At 39.2% G+C, this 23,737-nt stretch overlaps 1 protein-coding gene across 5 annotated transcripts in view; it reads right to left on the reverse strand.

Moving 5' to 3' along the window:
* ubap2l (ubiquitin associated protein 2-like) overlaps nt 1–22,809 on the reverse strand; it is a 28,971-nt gene extending 6,162 nt beyond the window's left edge. For 2 of the 5 annotated variants that reach the window (XM_042011610.1, XM_042011608.1), the window contains exons 1-25: nt 22,563–22,691; nt 21,292–21,429; nt 19,855–19,932; nt 17,312–17,422; nt 16,396–16,570; nt 15,943–16,044; nt 15,779–15,824; nt 12,075–12,181; nt 11,716–11,772; nt 11,557–11,609; nt 10,268–10,353; nt 9,617–9,788; nt 8,682–8,877; nt 7,464–7,804; nt 6,701–6,873; nt 6,305–6,425; nt 5,832–5,871; nt 5,517–5,712; nt 5,351–5,417; nt 4,832–5,159; nt 3,938–4,026; nt 3,780–3,833; nt 3,372–3,453; nt 847–1,064; nt 373–478 (exon numbers count right to left, since the gene is read on the reverse strand). In XM_042011610.1, coding sequence (XP_041867544.1) covers nt 373–478; nt 847–1,064; nt 3,372–3,453; nt 3,780–3,833; nt 3,938–4,026; nt 4,832–5,159; nt 5,351–5,417; nt 5,517–5,712; nt 5,832–5,871; nt 6,305–6,425; nt 6,701–6,873; nt 7,464–7,804; nt 8,682–8,877; nt 9,617–9,788; nt 10,268–10,353; nt 11,557–11,609; nt 11,716–11,772; nt 12,075–12,181; nt 15,779–15,824; nt 15,943–16,044; nt 16,396–16,570; nt 17,312–17,422; nt 19,855–19,932; nt 21,292–21,387 — 3,094 coding nt within the window. In that variant the 5' untranslated portion in view covers nt 21,388–21,429; nt 22,563–22,691. Of the gene's footprint in view, nt 1–372; nt 479–846; nt 1,065–3,371; nt 3,454–3,779; nt 3,834–3,937; nt 4,027–4,831; nt 5,160–5,350; nt 5,418–5,516; nt 5,713–5,831; nt 5,872–6,304; nt 6,426–6,700; nt 6,874–7,463; nt 7,805–8,681; nt 8,878–9,616; nt 9,789–10,267; nt 10,354–11,556; nt 11,610–11,715; nt 11,773–12,074; nt 12,182–12,916; nt 12,962–15,778; nt 15,825–15,942; nt 16,045–16,395; nt 16,571–17,311; nt 17,423–19,854; nt 19,933–21,291; nt 21,430–22,562; nt 22,694–22,741 lie in introns of those variants that run through there. The other 3 variants (XM_042011607.1, XM_042011605.1, XM_042011609.1) reach the window with 3 other exon arrangements.
* Between the last annotated feature and the right edge of the window lie 928 nt (nt 22,810–23,737).

A 23,737-nucleotide genomic window follows, 5' to 3' on the forward strand; every position in this document is an offset into this window, starting at 1 on the left:
AGGCAGCAAAAACTGTACAAGTTGCATTTATACTGTTCTGTCACAACTATCTGTGCTCTGGTCAGTTCCAAAACATATTTTATTAACTTTCAAAAGTTCCAAGTAAGAATCGGACAAGAGTATTTCAGGCTTTGAACAACTTTCTTTACACAAGCATAACAAATGCCACTGAACAAGCACCATGTTTATGCTTGCAAATGCTGCAGCACTCAAATGACAAACACGCCACACACACAAAAATAAATTTAAAAAATATAAAATCAAAGGGGCTCATTTTGAGAAGCAGCACAGTCATTGGTATGCAAGTATACAGAGCAGGACCTGCATGACCCTCTTAAACATGCCGTTTTTCAATATTGTTTATTCACTCACCAGTGCTGTATCCATGGGAACCGTAGCCACTAGCCTGCTGGAAGGGTGTGGCTGATGCATTGACGCCAACATTCACACCGTGCTGTTTTGAAGAGGTAGGAGCCACCTGGACAAACAAAACCAAGGGAGTTAATGTCAGAAAGGGGAAAAAAATAATCAGAGCAGAGAAGCTAAAATTCAGCTTTCTCTCATTTAGCTAACAAGACCTAGAGAGGTCAGGAAACATGACTTAAAAACTTTTACTGCTGCAAGGGCATACATATTATTCTTCATATCTCAAATATTAATACCCAATTAAACTTTTATTTTCTGGTCAATGATGTAGTCCCACTCCTGTCAAAAGCCCCCCTTTTTTCTTATGATGGTATGTTTCTGTGTTGTACGACATCATTAAAAAGGAAGAAAAACAGACCACGCATTACAGCAGGACTAATAGACAATCAAACTAGGTTGTGGAAAAACCAGTTATCTCACCGGAAACACAGCAGGTCCATACTGGAAGGTATTGGGCAGGCCTGGCATGCCAGTGTAATATGGGAGGCTTGTGTAGCTGTAACCAGGTGGCAGTGCTGGATTTAGGAAGGGCTGCTGTGTGGTGTGATGCGTCTGGGTCTGATTTGGTTGTGTCTGAGCTAATGTGGTGGCCGGAGCCGGGGATGATGCATCACCTCGACCGAACTTCGATAAGTCACCTGAAAACAGGGTGAAAAGAGAGAGGAACAGGATTGAGAAATATTGCCAAAAGATAAAGCTTAACATGAACATGTAATTGTGGACATGCAGAGGTTTGTTTAACAAATAATGAAAAAAAAATTACAAGAAGTGTTTTTTTCTTTCTTTTTTAGGCTTTTATGCAAAGTGGACTTTCTCCTCAACTCTTCAGAATTCTGTGTGAATTGTGAGTTAACTGCAGACAAAACTAGCTTTTAAAGACATAGAGCAGCAGGAAAAACAGCCAGTTATGTTTTCTTTGAAGGCACCTGTTTAAGCACACATGAAGTTCTACAATATTCCACTAAAGAGGGAGATGGTTAGGACTCATTTAATATGCATAAACACCTGGGCTCATATCAAAGTTAGAATAACCTCAACAGGTTAAATTCAGCTGCTCACCATTAACACTACAAATCTCTCTGAGAACTCTGAACAGAAAGAACAACTATATCCACTGTTGATTTCATTTCAAAAGGTCAGTGAACTTTTTTATCCCAAGTTTTAGAGAAAGTTGTTTTTAATCAGATTTTAGGTTTTATAAATGAAAATGACATCTTTGAGAAATTTCAGTCTGGTTTTAAAGCACTACACAGCACTGAAACAGCTCTCCTCAAAGTCTCTAATGACCTTCTTTTAGCCTCAGATAGAGGAGAGAGCATCATTTTAATTCTTTTGGATTTGAGTGCTGCATTTGATACCGTTGATCATGCTATTTTAATTGATCGTCTTAAAACCTGGGTTGGCATCACAGACACTGCACTTGACTGGTTTTATTCTTATCTTTTAGATAGAACCTCTGTGGTCACCATAGGTAATTTTACTTCTTCTGCCCCCATTACCTGTGATGTCCGCAAGGTTCTATTCTAGGTCCCATTCTGTTTTCTATTTATATGCTCCCCGTAGGACACGTTATAGCCCGCCATAAAGTGTCCTTCCACTGTTATGCGAACAACACACAAATATACCTCCCGCTGCGACCAGGGGACACTGGAAGTCGGGCTGCTGTGTTAGAGTGTTTCAACGATGTGAACAGTTGGACGGCACAAAACTTTCTACAACTCAACAGTTCTAAATCTGAAATGATCTTAATCAACCCTCCTCACTCCACCGCCCATATTGAAAACAGTCCTGGTCCTCTCTCCTCTAACATCACCCCCTCTGCCAGAAACCTAGGTGTTATATTTGATTCCAATCTTAATTTTCATCTTCACATCAAAAAAGTCACCCAGTCCTGTTTCCTTCACCTCCGCACCATCAGTAAAATCAAACCTGTCCTCTCCCGGCCTGATGTAGAAAAAGTTATCAATGCTCTAATTTTCTCCAGACTCGACTACTGCAACTCCCTCCTCTCCGGTCTTGACAATAAATCCCTCTCTCGCCTCCAACTTGTTGAAAACGCTGCAGCTAGGTTTCTCACTGGTTTTAGCAGAAGACAGCATATTACCCTGTTTTAGCCTCGCTGCACTGGCTCCCTGTACGTTTTAGAATTGATTTTAAGGTTTTACTGATTAGTTTTAAAGCTCGTTTAGGTCTGGCACCCGGCTACATGACAGAATTACTGACACCCTACGAGCCTCCCCGCAGCCTTAGATCCTCAGGCAGGTCCCTTTTAGCGTTGAAACTCAAGACCAGAGGTGACCGAGCTTTTTCGGTCTGAGCCCCTCGACTCTGGAACGACCTGCCTGAGGAGAAAAGGCTGGCACCATCAGTTTCATCTTTTAAGTCACTTCTTAAAACACACTTTTGTCAACTGGCCTTTTTATAACCTTTTTATTTACTTATTTACTTTATTTCTGACTTATTTATTGTCAGACTTCTATTTGTCTGTAGAAATGTACTCATGCATGTGTCTTTTCTTTAAATAAAGATTTATTATTATTATTATTATAAGAGTTGGCCAACAACTGGACAGCAACCACCTGCAGCAGCTTCTAACAACAGAAAATAAGCTTTGAGCCTGACTAGATGCAGTTTTGCATTGGTGTTATCTCAAGAATCCCATGACAATCCTGTTGCAGCTTCTCAACGTTTCCTTACCTACTAGTATTATATTCAGTGAAATCTGCTGGAGGCCTTGTGCATTGAGCATTATCTATTTATGATCACAGTTAGATTGTCTGACATCTTACCAAACCACTTTTTTTTTTTTTAATCAACCACAAAAACCAAGTCAAGGCTTACCATAAAAGATTTGGTTAACATATTTTTCCAAGTAAACACCAATGTATTTAAAAGTGCACGTAACTGTTTTACTTGTTATTAGACTTATTAGGAGTTCAACTTACCAGAGTACGGGTTGCTTGTCAGACTGCCCTCTCTGCCAGTCAGTGCTGTTGTAGGAGTTGCAAATGGGATACTGTAATAATCCTGGAAAATAAAATATAAAAATAATAAACCAAACAAGCTCAAAGGAAAGTATTTCTAGAGTTTAGTTTGTGTTTTTTATTTATTTTTATTTATTTATTTTTTGTAGCATCTAAACCAGGGATGCCCAAGTCCGGTCTTCAAGATCTACTATCCTGCAACTTTTAGATGCATCTCTTCTCCAACACACCTGGATTAAATGGCTGAAGTCCCTTGTCCAAGTGAAGGGATGCAGCTAAAAGTTGCAGGATAGTAGATTTCGAGGACCGGACTTGGACACATTTCACGAGGGGGAAAAAAAAAATTAAATAAAATAAATAAATACTCACCAGCGGTATTCTTGTCTGCAGCATCTGTAGGTCATCGTAGCCGTACATCTGAGGCTGCGATGAAACAGAAAAGCAATCGAAAATTAGAAAATTACATAAAACAAGCTAAAATCAGGTAACACGCTGAAGAAATTACAAAGATTTTTCCTGAAACTTACAGGATAAGCATGCAGCAGACCAGGAGCCATTATGTATGGGTTGGGCAATAGAGGGGGCACTCCAGGTGGCAGATTTGGAGGTGCTTTCCCTGCTTGCACAAAGCCATATAAAATACATAATTTTAAAAGTGTTTATTCAACAAGTCAAAAAGAACTGACTATTTCTAGCTAAAAAACAAGTATAAGTTTCAAATGTCAACATAAACAAGGGAGGAAATGTAAAGTTAAGTTGCAGATCAACTAAATCAGCCTCATAGTCTCAAAATGAAAACAGTTTAAGTACATCTCAAATAGTAAAGACAGATCTGCAGTTTAAACCAGGAATTTCTCCAGTTACTGCATCAATACATGACAAGTCCGAGTTACATTATGTGCCAAACTGTTTCAACAGAGCAAGAGGATAAGATAACTGTTTTAATCTATGCCATAGAAAAAGGCAATGATTTAGAGGAACAACTCAATGGAAGTAAGAGAAGGGAGGAACAAAAAAAGAAAGAAAAAAAAGAAAAAGTAAAACTTGGGAAATGGAAAAATCCAATCACTAAAAAAAAATGTTGCCTTTAGGCATAATGGAGATTTTTTCTATTTAGTTCTTAATTAAAGGACAATCCCATTAAAAGACAAAATTTCCAAGCAGTCTTATGAAAGTAGTTACAGCACAACAGGAGTTTCACAAATTTAGACAACCATCAAATGCACCTTATATGCTGTTAAATGTCACACCATAACACCAAGCTCTATGGACACATGACCAAATGGGGGTAATCATTAGTTAACTGATTAAAGCATATCTTTGATCAATAACAGTGGAAAATGAGGGATTATAGAACAGTACTGTCACCATAAGAAAGTTAACGACAAGGTGAACATGTGAATGAATGTGTGTTGTCTAACCTGAGGTTGCTGCAGAGCTGCGTGTGGAAGATGATGATGCTGAAGAGGGAATGATTGAGGATGTTGTCGAGACTGAAACAGTGGTGGGGGCTACTTGTGGGGCGCCCATGGAGGCAACATTGAGGCCCATAGCCAGACTGCTGACAGGACCTAGCCCAGAGGGAGCTGAGACTGTGGAAGAGCCCACTGAGGATGCTTGGGGAGCCCCAAGTGACACCTGTGCCACGCCCACAGAAGAAGAGGAGGCGGGGACTGATGAAGACGGTACAGCTGACACAGAAGAAGGGAAGGAGGAGTGCAGACTCGAGTCACCGTCTACGCTGGGATGCTGTAGAAATAGAGGAAGATGAGGTTAAGATCAATGAGATTACATTTCCATTTGAGGGAATGGACATCTAAAGTGTCCAGCACAGGAAATGCTAACAGTGGAAGAGGAAGAAACACTTCAGCAACTTGTGCTTTCTGTGTGTGAACAAACACATAAATAAATTAAAACAGCTAAGAGTATATAAAGCTCACCAATAAGGTGGAGTTAGATGTCCGAACTGAAGATGGAGCAAGGCTGTTCTGTTGGGATGGATGGGAGCTGTGGAAATTACACTCCAGTTATCACCAACTCACATCTCATCTACTGATACTTGAGCACAACAATCATAACTTAAGACATCATTAAACTGCATCTCACTTGTGCTGTGGAGGGGGGATGGTGCTTGGGGGCAGGTCTTCATTGTGCCCAAGAGCACTAAGGGATGGCTGATTGGATGTAGTTAACAGGGACGCGGGGCCTGGGCCACTGTCTGCCAAAGTGCCCATGCTGGAGACCGATGCCGCTGTGACCGAATCAGAAACTGGCTTTACCGAGACTGCAGATCCTGCTGCAGCTGGAATCAAGGGAATTTCCAATAAATTCCAAGTATGAGGAGGAAAAATGTTTGTGTAACAATGTCTCATAATTTTAACAAGACTTTTAAGATGGAAGAGCTTAAAAGTAGAAACTCACCTTCCACGGATTGTGTTGCTTGTATTGAACTAAAGCCATTCTGTAAAACCATAAATGCAGGTGAGTTCACAGGTTTCTATAGAAACAGGCCACTTATAAAAATGGTGCTGGGCTCTTGGAAGCAGGCACTGAGTAACTTATTTAACATTTAGCAACAAAGATTTGAAAACAGCAGAGCATTACAACAACAAAAAAAAATTACAACTACAACACCTGCTTCCTTGGCAAATTTGAACACATTTCTTAGTGTTAGCCATTTCCTGGGACACAGTAAAACTTGGTTTGCACACCCAAAACATTTGGGTAAAGACAATAAATGAAATTTGACTTGTTCATATTCTTTAAAAGGCTTTCGCATTATGGAATTAAGCAGGAGTTGAGCATCAAGCTCATATTGGCCTTTTCAGCTAAGTAATAATGCAATACTACCATAATACATTGCTCATGAGTGAAAGAGGGAGCTCAGCTCTAACCTTGGGCTGCATATCCTTTTGTGGAGAGGAGGAGACGGAGGGAGGATAACGTCGTGTCTGAGATGTTCTCGGATCGTACAAGTCCATCTGGTTGGAATTGGAAAGAGCTGGAGTCGACTCACTGCAGATTGTAATGAAATTGACAAGACCAAATTTGATTAGGTAGAGTTAGTGTTTCTGACTTGAACTAAAACTATCATTTAAATTAGGTCATTAAAATCTAGTTCCTGGCATAATGTTGAAAATAGGGACAAGGCTTAATATGCATTATGTCCTGTCATAACGACATTAACCTTAACTCAAGCCACCTCTAGAGTGTAAACATGAAATTAATACTTAAATCATGACAGTATAGAGGCCATTTCTGCAGTCAAAACAAACTTCAAATTTACAAACCTGCTGGGACTGGTGTACAGACTGTTCTGAACCTGGTTGCCAGGTGTCGTTGTAGCAGGGGTGGACTCGTACTCTTGTAGAACTGGTTCCGACCCAAACTGCAGTGCTCCAAACTGAAGATTGAGGCCTGAAATGTCCGCTGATCCAGGCATTTCAACAGCCATAGCTGGTATCTGAATAGAATAAAGGATCATTTTCAAATTTTTTATACCGTCTTTACAAAATTGTGTCCAAAGATAAAATGTTTACTCTCCTATACAAGACACTACATCCTCAGCATAGTTCTGACTAGGGCTGATACAACCTCAAATCAGTCATGATTAATTGAACATGTTACTTTGATTGTAATCAATTAGCAATATTTTAGTACTGATTCACTTTTAGCCCTCATAGCTAACTGAAAGCTTTTGTTGCAAATATTTTCATAATAGAAAAGCAGATATAGATTTTAAAATAAGTTAAAGGAAGCACACAGTTTAACTACATATGGTCATTTAATGAATATTTAAAAATATGTTTAAGAGAAATAATTTTACAAATTGACATGAACAATATTACATTGATTATTGGTTTTGAAGGTCGGTTTTGATTATTTTCGATTAATTGCCCAGCCCTAGTTCAGACATGAACTTAAAGTCTGACAGCAGCTGAACATGTTGACATTGTGTTTGACTACACATGAACAATTTGTAAAGCCTTTTGTGAAATTTCAAGCCCTTTCACAAGGCTATCCATTCAACACTTTGTATAATTTGAAGGTTACCTTTGTAGTAATGGAAGTCCTCTTTTTCTGCTGTTTGAGTTTGTGTTGCTGCAAAGGCAGTGGACTTGAACCCTGGGCATCTGAGGAACTTGGGGAGACTTGCTGACCCAGAGAAGGGACTGCTGCCATTTTGGGAAGAGAGGAAGCAGGTGGCGGCACCACATGGGGTGAGGATGTTGTTTGTTGTGGTAAGGAAGAAGATGAAGAGACAGAGGAGGAAGGAGGCAGCCCTTTGTCCTGCAGGAAAACATCCAACATGGACGAGGTTGAGGTGGCAGCCTGATAGGGCTGCCGCTTTGTAAAGGGTGTATGGATCCCAGACTCTGGCTGTGTCTTCATATCTGGACAACAGTGAGGGTATAAATTTTTTTTTTTTTAAAAAGTTTGAATAAGACAATACCTTCAGGACAGTTAAGACTGCATGACACAGAAAAAAAACAAAGATCTCTATTACTGATTAAAATATCAGTTCACAAATATATCAGTTAAAACAGTTTCCATGTGAACTCTCGAGCGAGTTCTACATTAGGTCTACGTAAGAACTTCACCTCCTTCTGGTGTATTCTGAATCTCCACAGTGTAGGGAGACAGTTTATCTGCTAAAAATGACAGCAGATCAATGCCGATTTTTCTTTTGGACTGATGTCTTAATTTCAGTCTACTTAATTCAAACTGTTAAAAAAAGAGAGAGGAAAAAAAAAACTGATCGTGACTCAACAGCAATACAAAATACATTTAAAATTCAGCTGTGCAGTATTCAAGCAATTAGCATTAAACAGGATCAAAATTAGAGGAACTGAGCTTATGTTTTTTCCTCCTGCTGCTTCCACTTCACATCCACGTTGCAGGTCAGGGTTTTTTTTTTTTTTTTTTGGTTAAATTAGACCAAGTCAACATCACGTGCTCTGGTTTTTAAACATGGTGGGCATGGTAGGGCTCAAAACCCCTGCCCTACCACATGACATTAAGTGGTTCCCTGCTCAAGCCCATAAAAGAGTTGGTGCGGCTGTAGCACTATTTTTTAGGGGCTGACGACAGTGCCATGATCAACAAACCAGAAAGAACTGGTTCCAAGTTAGGTTGCGGTTTTGAAACAGAACAAGGAATGCCTTAGGTGGAAAGAAATAATAAAATAAAATCCTCAAACTTAAATATTTTCTTTTATTATTTTCAATATTATTAATTTAATTAATTCAGATAACAGTAGTGTCATCTCACCATATTGTTCCAGTGAGGTGGCACTGGTGTCCCAGGATGAAGGGGCTGTGTTGGGAGGTCCAGTCTGGGGGTGCTGGGCTGCCAGTTGGGCCAGTGCCTGAACTGTTTTATACTCCAGGAACTGGGAGCCAGTGGTCCCTGTGCTAGGTCCTTTAGGATCTCCAACTTCCCCAAATCCTTTGCTCAGCATGCTGACCTGCAAGGTTGGCAGATTATACAACACCATCATCAATATATGGACGGACAGATAAAAACACGGTCACACAGCCGATCTAGAACCTAGTCCTCCGAGCGAGAAGTCTTGAGTGATCAAACGTGATCTAAAAACAAAGAAGAACCATGGCAACAACCGGAAAACACAACTCTCAGCATGGAAGAGGACGTAAGTGATGAAGTAATAATGATGGTCTTGCGACTATTGACAGAAAAATCCTAAACTAAAAAAACATAACAGACTGGAGACAACGTGAACACAGACTTTATGGTTCTTCCTTGTTCTCCAGTCAGCTCGCTCTCTGATTGGCTGCATTCCGTTTCACATCACAATCCACAGAGTCAGATCTCAGGAGTTGTCAGCTTTCCCCACACAAATATTTAACAAGTTTAATATCTGCGATTGTCAATGTCCCATTTCGGAACAGATTGTTGGGACAAATTCGTTCTTAACACACCTCAAGCCACTGGATTATCTTTTAGGATAATCTTATAAGACTTAAGATAATCGGGCGTTTGCCATCTTTGGTCAGGAAAGGGGAAGGTCTGGACAAAAACAGCCCAATAATCTTTACATGTGTGCCCCACTTAAAGGGGTTCCATCCTTTTCCTATCTGATCAGAAAGTGGTTCAGATGTGAAATTAAATAGATAATCAGCATAGCTGGGGTGCATAGAGGTAAATAACTACATACTGATGCAGTGTCTTGTTCAGGGACTCACCATGCTGTGCTGAGTATAAGGGGTACTGGAGGATGTTTGGGAGAGTTGCTTGGAGTTGCTAAAAACCAGTGATTGTGGAAGAGAGGGGGGCTGGGTGGCCTCCATGGGGGCATTTTCTGTCTCAGAGGATGAAGAAGGGGGAGTCTTTCCTAGCAGTACTGCAAGGTCAATCCTGCATAAAGGGACAAAAATTATTTTTAACAATAAGACATTTAAAAAAAAAAAAAAAAAAAAGTAAGAGCTGCATCTACTCCTCATTTTAATTCCTGAATTAATCAAGCATTAATTTACTTTAACTGTTTGGCAAAAAAGGTTTCCAGGGTGGCATCTTCAAAATCAAAGTAATGTTTTGCCTTCATGTTGCTTTTTATACCATCAATGGTCCTAAACATATAGTTGAGCTTACAGAAAACACATAGTCTAACACTGCCCAATGACATGTACACGCAAAAAAGCTTCATAACTAAGGTGCTTAAATAATTTAATTAAAAAAAAACCTTTTTCTACAACGGATTATTTAATCTGTAAATCATTTAAATGATCTACTGTTTGTGATTTATAGGATAGGGAATTACACAATTTACTTTAGAAAAGTAACAGATAAATGCCTTAATCTGACTTGGCTGAAAATATTAAGACAAAACAGCCCACCTCTGTCCTTTGGTGATTGTAACATTCTCTTGAGGCAGAGGCATTGATGCCACGCTAGAAGCCGTGAATATCTTTGTCTCCGACAGCTACAGAGAAGGGGACAGCAATGGGAAGAAATGGTTATATTGAGAGGAAGTTAAGTAAAAATACAGAACCAAATAAGCCTCAATTCCAACAAAGGGTCCAGCTCAGGACAGGGAGGTATGCATATTTTCCTGCATTTCCACAGGCAAAAACGAGTGCCAGATTATCTGATCTAAACTGTCCCATTTTTTCTTCTTTTGGGCCCTTCCATTGGGATCCCAATCTTACCGAATCAACCTCTAAAAGGTGGAGCTTAATACACTGCAATCCACTGTCGAAAGAATTATTACTGCCTGTGTGACTTGGCGATTTTTTTTGTTGTTTAAAGCCCAAAGCCTAAAAAAAGAAGAACACAAACTGCTGGATGTTCACCATTTTCACATTTTTTTCTATGTCATATTCTTCTATGTAATAACTTAAAGAAGCTGTCATCTACTGGTATACAGCTTAAGCTGGATTTATACTTGCACAGCACTTGAAAAGGGTTAGTGTCACCACAGCAGGCTCTGTGTAAGTCTGGGAAGGCTTGACGTGCACCTCTGCTACGCAGCACAGTTACACCAAAGTACTCCAACATGATTAGTGAGTTTTTGATTACACGTTTCCAGAGTTCTGGATCTTCTTGTTGAATTTGGGCGACAACCTCCATTTTTAAAAACAACACGATGGACTAACTTGAGAGATTGATCAAAGAGGTTAGGAAATATGCATGAAATACTGCCCCACATTGGCCACCATTGTTGTTCTAAAACAGGAAATGCAGTGAACCACAGAGAAGTCTATCTTGTGGAGTTTACCAGCCAATAGCAGCCTTATTGCCACTATTAGAAGTGGAAGAGAAACTGCAACACGACGCCGTAATCCTACACTTGTGCGTGAAAGCACATTTCACTAGCGTCAGCTACTCTGGCCCTACTGTATGGAGATGCTGCACCGGTATAAATCCTGCTTTATACCCCATCTACCAGGTATGGGTATGGTTGGCTGCATAAATGTGACAGAGATCAGGGTTTACTGTACCAGACAGCGCTAAACCATCATGCCCTGATCTGGACGCCTTGGCAGAAATGGGGCCACAGAGACCGTCTTTTCCCAGTAATACCATATCAAATTCTGTTACACTTCAAATGATTTTTACAAAAAGTTCTCACAAAACTTTTTAAACTAGAAAAAGGTAAAATGATTTTAAGCCCCGAAAAACTCACATCTTCATTCCAGTCCTCAGTACCCCACTCCTCTGGGGCTGACCTCCAGGCACCTGTGAGTCAAAGAGAAACAGTTCAATACCATTACTCAGGGCAAAGAGGGCTTCAAATAGAATGAGGACTACATAAAAACAAGGGGAGAGTAAAGACAGGCTTTACCAGGAGCAGAGTCAAACTTGGGTGGGTAATTTGTTCCCTCTCCTGAGTATTCCAAACCTAAAACAAAGAAAGAGGTCATTCTTTAGTTACTTGGATACAGAAATATCTGGGCATTAAGATCTGTGAGGAACACAATAAATCTGGGATTTGTACATTTGTAAATGGCATACATGGTTCTGTAAGAGAGCTACCTCAAGAATAAAAAATTGAGTGTCTTTTGAACATAAGCAATCCTTTCTTTTATCTTTACTGCAGAACCTTAACTGTGAACATAAAACTGTTTAGATGGTCAACAGATACTGAAATAATAAGATTAAATTCTTTTAATAGAGGGAACCTTTCTTAATAAATTAACTTACGTGCTCCTTCTTCTAACTCCATGCTTCCTGTGTTGTTCCAGGTACTGCCCCCGCCATAGTTTTCTTCTGTCTGGGCTGGCTCAGCATAGTCAGCAGGGTTGAATGTCCTATGAAAGACAGTCGCAAGAGTTGAGAATTGAGTGCATGTGCTCGCCATCCTCAAACACCTGAAGGGACATCAGCTCTAGCAACATTAATCATAGCTAGCAATGATATTAGCCCAAGTCTAGCCTAATACTAGTAATTTTTGTCAGTTTGCCAAGTGCTGTACAAAAGCAGAACCCAGCTAAGTTTTTAAGGGGTTCAAACATCCATCAGTTTAGTGTTGATTTTGTTTTTGCGCTCTGAAGACTACTGAAATAAATTTACAATACCACTTTCCTCTTTTTTTTTATTATTAAACAGAAACAATAAACATTGAAGCAGGAAAACCTTCAAGAAGAATGATAAAAAAAAAACTTCCTCATAAAGTCTATAAAATCAAAAAGTAAATATGCATCTACATATTTTGTAGTTTCTCTTCACTAGTACTAAATTTTCTTTCATTGGTTTGACACATCTGTGCAAGCTGAGAAAAGTACAGTTGGTGCAAACTGGCAACATGATCTAGTGCAACTCAAGCAAAGCCAAGAAGCCTTCATAACCCATCTAACATCCTTCCTGTGCAAAGCAAGATGTATCTATGACATGTATAAAAAGATTCAACATCAGATTTCATTAAGGTTATATCCATATACAGAAAAAAAGACTCAGTTTCTCTTTTGATGTTTTATGGCACTCAAAATTCCCCCTTTAGTAAGAAAAAAAAAACATATCAGGCACACCAGAGGCGATGCACTCACCTCTCACCTTCTGCAATATCATATCTGGACCCCTTATCAATCTGGCTTTAGAGGAAAAATAATGGCAACAATTACAAGAGGAACAATAATGTAACAAGTAGAAGATCAATCTTTTCTTTTTCACACCACAACCCAAAGCAGTAGCAGAAGCAAAATGCCTTGAAGCTGCTCTTGCCAATAATCACTGCACTGCTCACTCATTCATTCTGCAATGCAAAGCAAGCCAATGTGCTTGAAGTCCAAAATCACCAAAGATTGGCTAGCAAACATGGCAAGTATACACAAGTAAATCAGATCAATGCTACTAATTAATTAGAGGGGAAAAACAAAAACAAAAACAAGAAGAAAAAAAAAAGCACTGCCAATTTTCAATGACATACACGAGTACAGGAAACACGAGGGATTTTTGTCAAAACATCTCAGTTTACAGAAACACAACTGGCCAATGTCTGTGCAAAACTACTCTCCGGCTTTAAGTAAAAAACAATACCCAAATTCACAGTTTCAAAACAGAAACTTAACAACATGACTAACAACCGGCATTTTTACTTTTGTTCCAGCCAACTTCACCAGTGAACTCAACACAAAAGCAGCATCAAAAATAAACAATGAGGCAATACAAGCGAAAACGATCCAACCACATACTGAATGAACCATTATCCTGGACCGAGTTTGCATTTATGCTGCAATTCTCAAACAAATGTGACTTTCTAAATGTGTTTCAATTTCCGCCAGAGGCGGCATCACTAAGAATTACTGAAAGAGAAGATGAGACAAACAAGGAAGAAGAAAACTCGTTCATCTATTGGGCAATGCAGAACAACATGGGTCAATCAGAATTCCATCAAAACTTTTACCAAATTCTTCCACATCTGACCGGGAGCCATTTCTCCGGTCCAGAGCCACCTATCGCCCCACGCGCAAATCTTTTGGTTGTGTTTACCTGCGATGCCGTGAGCTGAACCCACAATGCACTTCGTTTTGTAGTCCGCTTCCTGTATTTGGCCCACTTGAAACGGATCCCTGACCCGTGTTTGTAAGTGGGTCGAATCAACTTCCTTGATTCCAATCAGAATTAGTTTGAGCATTCACAGTAACCCAAACGAAGAGGACATTAGGAGCAAAAGGATTAGGATTTGAATCAAAAAGGCTGGTGTGAATGCACCCTTAGTCTGAATATACATAAAAACCAATAAATACTGTCAGCGCAGATGTAGCCTTAATGATGTAGTGTAGAATTAAAGGGAGTATGCAATTTCCATGTCTGCTAGTAAAACTGTACATTTCTCCCATCCTCACCAGTCCACTGGGACCCTCTGCAGCTGAGAGTGTGCAGCCCAAACAACTGATGAGGCATGTGCCTGGATCACTGTCCATTCAGAAAACAAAACAAAAAAGAATAAAGAAAAAAAAGACTTGGGCACTTGTTTTAAGCAGAGACTTCGATAGAGAATCTCTAGTATCCATACCTCTACAATTTACTGTAAAATTAATACATATCCATGCATGAGAAGCTTTGACGGAGATTACCCAAAAAGATTAAGTACGGTGCTACACACGTGTTTGCATATTTTCATTAGGTTTGCACACACAAATGCAAAAACAATACACACAACTTGGCTCTAAAGACTTTGCTTACTGAAAGAAATTCTGTGTAGCTTCCATTTTCTGGTGAGTAGTTCCATCTTGTTCATTTACAAAGCTATCGTTACCAATCAGACTAACACTGCCTCACTTTTCCTTTTAGCCATTGAAAGATTCTGGCAACATACAGTCTTCTGCATCTGCAAGCTTCTATTAAAAACTACCTGGAAATAATAGAAATTTATTTTTGGGGGGTTTAGATAACATGAAAACATGTGTGCTAGCAGTCCATGTGATGACGAGTGCGAAGCCCGAGCACTCTGCCACCATATTGAACAAAAGGGTTTGAGATATTCAAATCAACATCTGGGTCACCATTCAGTGCAGCAAATATGTTTAAATTGTAGGATATTTTGACAAGGTGTGAGAATACCAACTATAAAAATAATAAAAAGAATGTTATGTAATCTCATTGATATTGTTTACAGTTCCATTTTACCAAATATATCTGAACCAGAGAAGAGCTTTTAGTTAAATTCTGGTTATCCTGTAGCTAATGAACTGCATTTAGATGGGCATTTATGAAAATGTTGCAGTGGTTTGAAGTACAAATTTAATTCTTTTATGGACGGATGAACTTTGATTTAAGCTTCTATGAGAAGGAAGTCACACTGCTCTTGACCTTAATAACAAAAAACACATACGTTACTTCAGCAAACCCTGAAAGGATTTAGACATCAATGCCAAGTTACATAAATCTCACCCCTGATTGCTTTTTACTAAATCCAGTCCTACAGTGATGCCGGCCAAAAGATTACAATTAAATGAGTCAAGAATGCCACCAGACAAATACTTCCTCTGTTATGACACCCAGCTGTCAATTTAACATGCTAAATCCTCCTCTGACTCATTCATGTGTGCACACACTGAAGTGTACATGCACACTTGGTGAAACCGAGACATAGAACATACAAATCACAGACTGATGAATGCTACCACTCAGGGCCAGAGAGCTGAGACTGCAAGGTTAACAATTTGGTTTCCTAACATCCTCCCCAGAGGATTTATCCAAATTTCACTTTAAATAAAATGTTTAGACACTGCACTCTCCAGAGATCCTCCACCCACGCTGTTCCATCCCATTGGCGGATGTATGTCCTCCCTCCTTTGGATTAAGCTTTAACAATAGACTAGGGTCCTGCTCTCTGGTGACCATGGCAACAAGTAAAAGTGGAACAAAAGGCCATATGGATTTAGGCAACACAGGTATTCCCTTACCCCATGCCCTGGGCTGAAAATCTGCCACCTCGCCGTCCAGTTACTCCTGCACAGACAATGAGAGCTTACATCACTTTCTTTGTTTGAATTATTGTGGTTACAAGACAGAATGGTGTCAGATACATTTCCTTCACAGAGGGGTTTGAATAACAAGGATTACTTACCAACAGCTCCCCTTCCTCTACCTTTGCCCCTTCTTCCTCGCTCTGCTCCTCTCCCAGCTACTCCGGCTTTGCCACCATCCAACCCATTCTCCTGGCCTCGAACTTTGGCAATAAAGAGAGAGGAGAGCATCTGATTAGGACACTACAGTTTATGGTGACCTCAAGAAAGATCACTCAGAAAAGGTGTTACACTTCACAGAAGCCAGCAAAAAACAAAAAACATGCTATTGTAGGAGAACCAAGAAAACAAATCTTCTGGTGTACATACTGTTATGCAATCTGATATCCAAGGCCCACAGTTAGTGATGAAATTCTCACTAGTTGATCCACATACCACAAAGCAAAATGGCAGTGAGAACTGAAATACAGCCCTAAAGAACTAAATATGTAGCTCTAAAATAAAACAAAAACCATGTTTATATTTGCAGAGAACAGTGAAATATGATAACTTACACTCGCGTCCCCTGCTGGCTCCGCGGCCTTTGCGTGGTGCCCCACCTCGACGACGTGCCGCATCTTTCTCTCCTCCTTTCTCTCTGTTCTCTTTCCCTTCCTCTCCGGTTTCTGCCTGGTTGATCTCTCTCTGACCTGACACCCCTTTCTTCTTGCCCACCATTTCCCAGGAGTCCTTAAAAAATAAACACACTCTCACAACATAATTCCTTTAAATCAGTGTGCCATTTCACTCACTCTGTAAAAACAAAACAAAAAAAATGGGGTTGTTAAGATGACAGTCTGTGGTCACTGAGTTGTTCACTAAAGGAAATTAGTCAGCTGGTGACCCAAAATAGTGTTTAAAGACGGTTTATGATGGACAAGCATTTACTAAATTGGCAGTAAAATGTAAATGAGTACATCTGACTGCTTCAGAGTTAAATACTGCTTCCATGATTGAGATGTTACAAGCTGAATTTGTGTACTGCACAACTGAAATAGCTTTACAATATAAACCAGAAACCCAGATACTATTTTTGTTGATTTATCACCCATTGAGAACCATGTTGATGCAGCTCATTTTTAAGCATTTCTTCCTCTGATACAGTATCATGACAAAGTAGCTGACAAATGCAATTAATGTAGTGTAAGATGCACTTCCACTCATGCAGTTTAAGTGTCTGATTTTGTTAAACTAGTCACATATATAGTCGCATATTTACTAAAACCGGTATACAACAGTTTGTTTTTGCGCCTTTCTCCAGGGCCAATTCATGCATTTTAAATATTGGAAAGGGGGGAACCCTTCTATATAAAAACCATGCCATAATTGTCACAAAGACTAGACCAGTATACTTTGCCCACAATGAGTTATCGAAGCCTGAGTAGCACTGACTTCACCAGAATCTGGCCCTTAAACAAAGCATATACTCACAGTGTCTGGGCTTCCCTCCAGCAACACGTTAATGGCTCTGTTGACATCCCCATTGCAATCATGCAGTGCAATCATAGACTCATCCTGGTCCTTGCCTGTGATGTCGATCAGCTGAAAAAGGAGAAGTGTCGTGATGAGACACAGAGGTGACCCCTGGCTTGCATTTCTCATTATGTACACTGCATGGTTTAAACCAGGGCTGGTAAATTCGGTCCTAAGAGGGCCGCAATCCAGCACGTTTTTCATGTATCCCTGCTTCAACACCTGACTCAAATTAATTAGTCATTGTGCAGAACTTGATTGGTTGTTAGATCCATTTAATTTGATGCAGGCGTGTTGAAGCAGGGATACATGGAAACCCTGCTGGATTGAGGCCCTGGTAGAACCGAATTGAGTAGCCCTGGTTTAAACAAAGGGAAGTTACTAACTGGAATAAACCAAGTAATGATCTGGGTTTGCTTTAGTTGGTCAGGTCTAAAGTCGCAATGTTAAGTGCTCAAAAATTTAAATGTCAGTATACTAATGACTTTGTTTTTCCATCACAGATGTATTCCAAGAAGACAATGCAGGGATTCATTAGGCAATTGTGAAAGACTGAACATGAGGCACTACTTTCACACATACATTTGCCACTCCAGACCATCATCCAGTACGAATCTTTGAGATGTACTGGGAAAACATTTTTTGCAGCTGTCCAACTCATTATCAAAACAAGGTCTTGGTGAAAAATGTAAGCATCTTTCAATGGACAGGTTGCTCAACTGGATGCCATTATCAAAATCATGCTACAGCAAATCCGTGTTGTAATCATAGCTAAAGGTGGTGAAATAAATATTATAGCTTAAACTTTGTTAAGCTCTGGCAGCATTAAAAAATATCTATTTCTTAAATATAATATAGATAATGCTTACAAAAAATATAAACTGTGTTAAAAAAAAACTGGTAAAAATGCAAGAATATTTAAAGCTCAAACATCGTACCTCAAATTACCAGTATTTTGAGCATATGTTAAATTTTCAGTACAGACTGAGACACTGTGCTTTCTCTCACTTTATTACTCAATATGATTTATTATGTAAAAGATGCAACTCTCTAATCAAAGTGTTCCAATGGACTTTCACTGATTTCATAATATATGCAATATAGTTAAAGCTTAGTGCTAACAAAAGCCATGTCAGATCCTGTAAAATTTCATGAAAAAAAAAAAAGTAAAGCTATTTTTTAAAAAAATAAATAGTTGTGCAGAATAAACCAGGGTTCCTACAGCTTAAAGCAAGTTAAATTTAAGACTTTTTAAGACTTTTTTAATGCCATTTGAAAATAAATTTAAGACCAACTTCCCAATTAACAAAAGTGGGGGAAAAAACACCACATCAATTACAAGTGGTTAGGGACAATTTCACCCAAATGTTTATTTTAACACAAAACATGACTTTTTGTTCCTGTGAAAAACTTTCATTTTGAAAAACATAACACTTTCCAGAGTTGAAGACATTAAAAACAATACATAAAAATCCAAACTTGATGATTTAGGACATCTTGTCGGAACCGCATGCAAACGAGTAGGTAATGTCGGAGTCTGGGAACATTGCACGAAATAAGTCTCCAACTCCCTCATTAGACTTGAACGATTGGTGTTTTGTCACAGTGTTCAGAGACCACAGTACCTCTGCTTTCAGTGTAGGCGTACACCCGAACATTGTCCGGAGATGTGGTGCTGCTGTCCCAGTTGTTGATATCGGTAGTGCGGGTGGAGGCATGGTGGAGACGAGAGGACAACAGAACTGGGAAATATCTGGTGTATGCAGTTGGCAGCTCGATTTTGACGCTTTGTGTTTCGCGCTGTGCATGTGGGACTCCACTGCCTCGACTCCCATCGTGCCGAGTTTGAAACATTTTTTTGCACAAAATACACTGTGCCTCGTACACATTGCCTGGTACCGCTTTCAGCCATGAAGAAAAATCTTGGTCGGACAGCCAATTTTCGCTGAATTTACACTTTCCCATGACGTAGTTTAAAGTTGCGACATTAACGTGCGTCTGCTCTAAGAGTTAAGAGACGGCTGCAACCACGTCACTGTTTTGTTGGTTCCGCCATCATGTTCGCATCATCAGAGACATTTGGTAAATTTTAAATAAAATTAATGTTACGATTTATTTTTAGATTTGAGACTAATTTCAATTATAAAATCCTACTAATTATGTGTAAACATTTTTAAGACTTTTGAAAGATCAATTTAAGACATTTTAATGCCAATTAAGGCCTTAATTTTAGATTGATGAATTCAAAGCCTTTTAAGACATTTTAAGGATCCGCGGGAACCCTGAGACATGCAACTGTGGTGAAGTCATGGACCTCAAGTTCTTCTTATCTTACATCATAGCTGAGACAGATCAGTTTGATAAGTATGAAACAAACACCACAAGACAAAAAAAAAATCCATTGAAAAACACAGCATATTATGTAACTATATTAATAGGCAAATTAAATAGTATAATACTACAACATTAAACAGTGAACAAAAGGATGTGCATCCACTCACCTGTTTGACTTTCTCTTCAAAGTCTGCATCATTGTGGTCTGAAATCATCTGCGCAAGTCGGATCTGCTCAGCAGTGGCCTGTTCCAAGAGGAGTGAAACATCCAATATTTGCATCAGCAAATATAATAAAAAGATTTGCATTCTTCTGACAAAATGCATGGGGAAGCTGACTATAGCTATAAAGTAATCATGAACAGAACTTTCAACGATAGCCTTGACACAGATGCTGCATCCATATGAAGCTTGTACAGCTAAGTGCTACTTCACCCTCTTATTTTAGTTTCACTCCATTTACATGACATAAAAAGCAGCGCTGAAAGGAAAGTTTTGATCCACTACAAAAAAAAGTTCTACAAAAAGTATAAACCTTCTTGCAATATTGAACCCATTTCAGTTAAAACATAGCAAATTCTCACAAGACGGTTCACAAGTTCAACAGCTACTATGACAGGTTGCTGTGAGTGGCATAAATTCAACAGCACAAATAGTCTGCAATACGTATTGTATCTCTGATTTTTGATTAACAAAGCCATAGACTACAAAAAACGGGGCACGTGCTGAAGAGACACAATCCACATAAAATATTGTTTTGTCAGGAAGTTGGATACTTTTTTTATCCCTTTTTTCTTTTAAACAAAGCATCAAGTTTGGTTTTAAATTTTCCACAACACAGGGTTACCATAATGGTATGTCAATAATCATAACTTCTTCAAGAAATTATCACGTCAGCTAAATAAAAAATAAATAAACCCAATGACCAGTAAGAATCTTGCTCAGTCCATGCTTGAATACCAATCCAAGCACTTTACTGTTAAACCAGTCTGATCAGACTAGTTCAGACTGAAATTGTAATAGTTCAAGGTCCTTTGTTTGACTGCTGCAACAATCCATACAGTGAATCCTGTGCAAGTTCCCCACACAACATTTATACCTGCGCATTTGTGTGCAGGAAGATCTTTGAAGCATTGTGAGGCACAAGACAAACAATGGCAATTAAAAATAGAGGTTATCCAATGGTAACCTATGGTGATCATATCTAGTACATGATGAGCATGTAAATGTTGAATGTCACATTTTACTGACATTATTGCAAGACAAAAGAGGGAATACAAATACACTAAAGGAAAAGGTGTACAAGAACAATGCACAGTCTATACAGAAATTAACACACATTTTAAACTCTGAGTCTCCTTTAAACTTAACCTCATAGTTTAACTTTGGCACAAACTTTTACAGAGAATATCACGTAGACATACACAAATTCAAAATTACCGCCAAAAATATTGTCACAAATGTGGATGGTTTGAAATATAACTGTTGCTGGAAGTTCTGTATTACAAAACAGGTACAGTTTGGTAATGTCCAACTTGACGTGCAGGTAATCAATTTCAGTGCAAACTACTGTGTATGTGTGCAGTGTGGTGGGAGTCAGGGTACCTGAGGCCTCTGCTTGTGCTGTGTCTGGCTCTGCGTCTGGCTCTGTGTCTGCTCCCAGCTGCCCCGGGCTCGGTTCCCGCCCATGGACGTCATCATTTACAGTATATACAAATAACAGTATTTACAAAGGAATAACACCTGAGGAGACATGGATGAGAGGGGTTTTACAAACCTATGACAATGACCTACTTATGTCATACGCATGCCGGGTACACTAGAACAGCACTTCCTCAAACTGTATGGTAGTTTATCGTGGAGGCTTGGGAAAGCAGGCAGTGGCATCAGCTTTGCTTCCAGATACGCCTGTGAAACACTGACAGTGTGTCTTTTTTTAAGAGACATGCCTATAACTTACCACAACATTGACCCAGGAAACATGTAGTGCCTTAATTCACTAGGCCCTGCTGCAAACAAGGCAGTGGACAACTTATTTACCTCTCATAACATGATGCAACTCTTTCTAGATCTTGTCCAGTGGTGTTCGGTTTGACTGTGTTGCCAAAAATCAAATCTGATCACAAGACCTCCAACATATAGATGTAATATGTATATAACATAAAATCGGGTAAAGAATACAATGTCAAGTGCATCTTGTTAAAAAAAAAAGTTGTTAACCTTGCTTTGGTCAGGGACTACTTAATCTTCCACATGTTACGTAAAATCCTGTTTTGACTACCCCACAAACAAGCCCAGGGCCACGGCCCGTCGAATATATCCCACTTCCACTAGCCAGCCACATGGCCAAAATGCTAGCCCACTTGCTAATACTTGGGGTAAGGCAACCAGCTCTGAAATCTCGGTGGGCTTCCGCTTCTCACGGCTTTACCTCATGGCGACAACGAGGCTAACTTTAACAGTGGCTAACTAACCAGCTAACTTGGTGCCAATAGCTACTTGTACAAAGCGGTGCTACTGGGAGTTAGCTGACTTAGCTTAACAGCCAACATGTTAATTAGCTCACCACCGACCATGGGCAGCAAAGCCTTCCTGTTCGACATGATAAACCAAAAATGTCGACAGTTACTCCATTACCTCGAGCTGTCCGCTAACGTCTAGAAGCCATGCTAACGAACATCTTTTAGCATAACTAGGCAACGTTAGCCATGTTAGCAAATTAGCAGCTTCAAAGAACTGCACCATCGCTCTGCAACACGCTCAACCAATTTAGCCCCTGTGTAACGTGAAGCCCTGGCTCTCGACAAAGAATATTCCGAGGCTGAAGGAAGGCCTGCAGGCCGCTATAACGAAAATAAATAAAAGGCGATACTAACCAGAAACCCGGCTCAATATTACACACTGATACAAAGCCGGCCGACAAGCGGTCTCGTTGTAGACCTTATGTTCAGATTTAGGTCAGGAAATAATTACTGAACTCAAAGTTTATACAACTAAATTGAGAAAATAAAAAGAGCCGACTCGCTCACACAATAAGCGGAGCCTGTGAATTTACCTGTTTCTTTTCCACTCTGACACCACGGAGAATTGCGTCACGTGGTTAGAACGCTTCGAGGAAACCGGACCCACACCACGTGATCTCACACTAATATAGTTCGATATCTTCAGACTAGTTATTACATGTCAGAGTTTGAGATGCATAACACAAACGACAACCGTTAGCGAGAAGTAAAGCGTATTAAAATTATGGTGTTACAGTGTTGAAGACAGCGGTCCTCATATAAGAAATCAAACATTCTTAAACTACAGCACTCTCCCAAAGGTGTAAAAGTTGAGAAAATAATTCAGTATGAGACGAAAATGTCATAAAAAACAACAAAATAGTTAAAATGAAAAGTATTTAGATTGTTTTTACCCCTCGTCATATTGTTAAATTCCATTTATTTAATAATAATAATATTCTTCTTCTTCTTCTTCTTCTTATTATTATTATTATTGTTGCAGTTCCCCATCCAAATAACGTGTTTTACATTATCAAAATATTCATAGTACATAGATTCATATTCAGCTTCATAGCCTGGTTTCAGGGAATTTAAAGGTGGGGTTACTTAAAGTATGAACCACTGAAAAATCTCAAATGAAGACCTTTACTTAATATTTTTATTTGTATTTGTAAAATACTGGATTTAATTAGCAGAACCGTAAATTTTGTGAATCAGCAATTAAAGATTAAGTGCATGTAAAGTAAAATAAGAACTGTGAACGTTTTAACAATTTCAACACAGTTTAAGAATTCCACAAAACCACTGAAAATGTATATTTGATCTGTAAGTGGTGTTATAATGCTACCACAGAAATACACCAAATACATAGAGTAAGCTGTAGAGAATGCACATAAATTTGTATGATTTACATAAACATATGAAGAAGATTATTGTAAATGGGGGGCATTTATATAAGAGTAGTTTTGTTTTTTTCCTATATAATGTTCAGCAGCTGCATACTGTAATCGTCCATTGTTGTAGTTGTTGGCTTAGTTGAGACTTGAGAG

Source organism: Melanotaenia boesemani, chromosome 17 (genome assembly GCF_017639745.1).
Source record: "Melanotaenia boesemani isolate fMelBoe1 chromosome 17, fMelBoe1.pri, whole genome shotgun sequence".
Taxonomy (NCBI): domain Eukaryota; kingdom Metazoa; phylum Chordata; class Actinopteri; order Atheriniformes; family Melanotaeniidae; genus Melanotaenia; species Melanotaenia boesemani.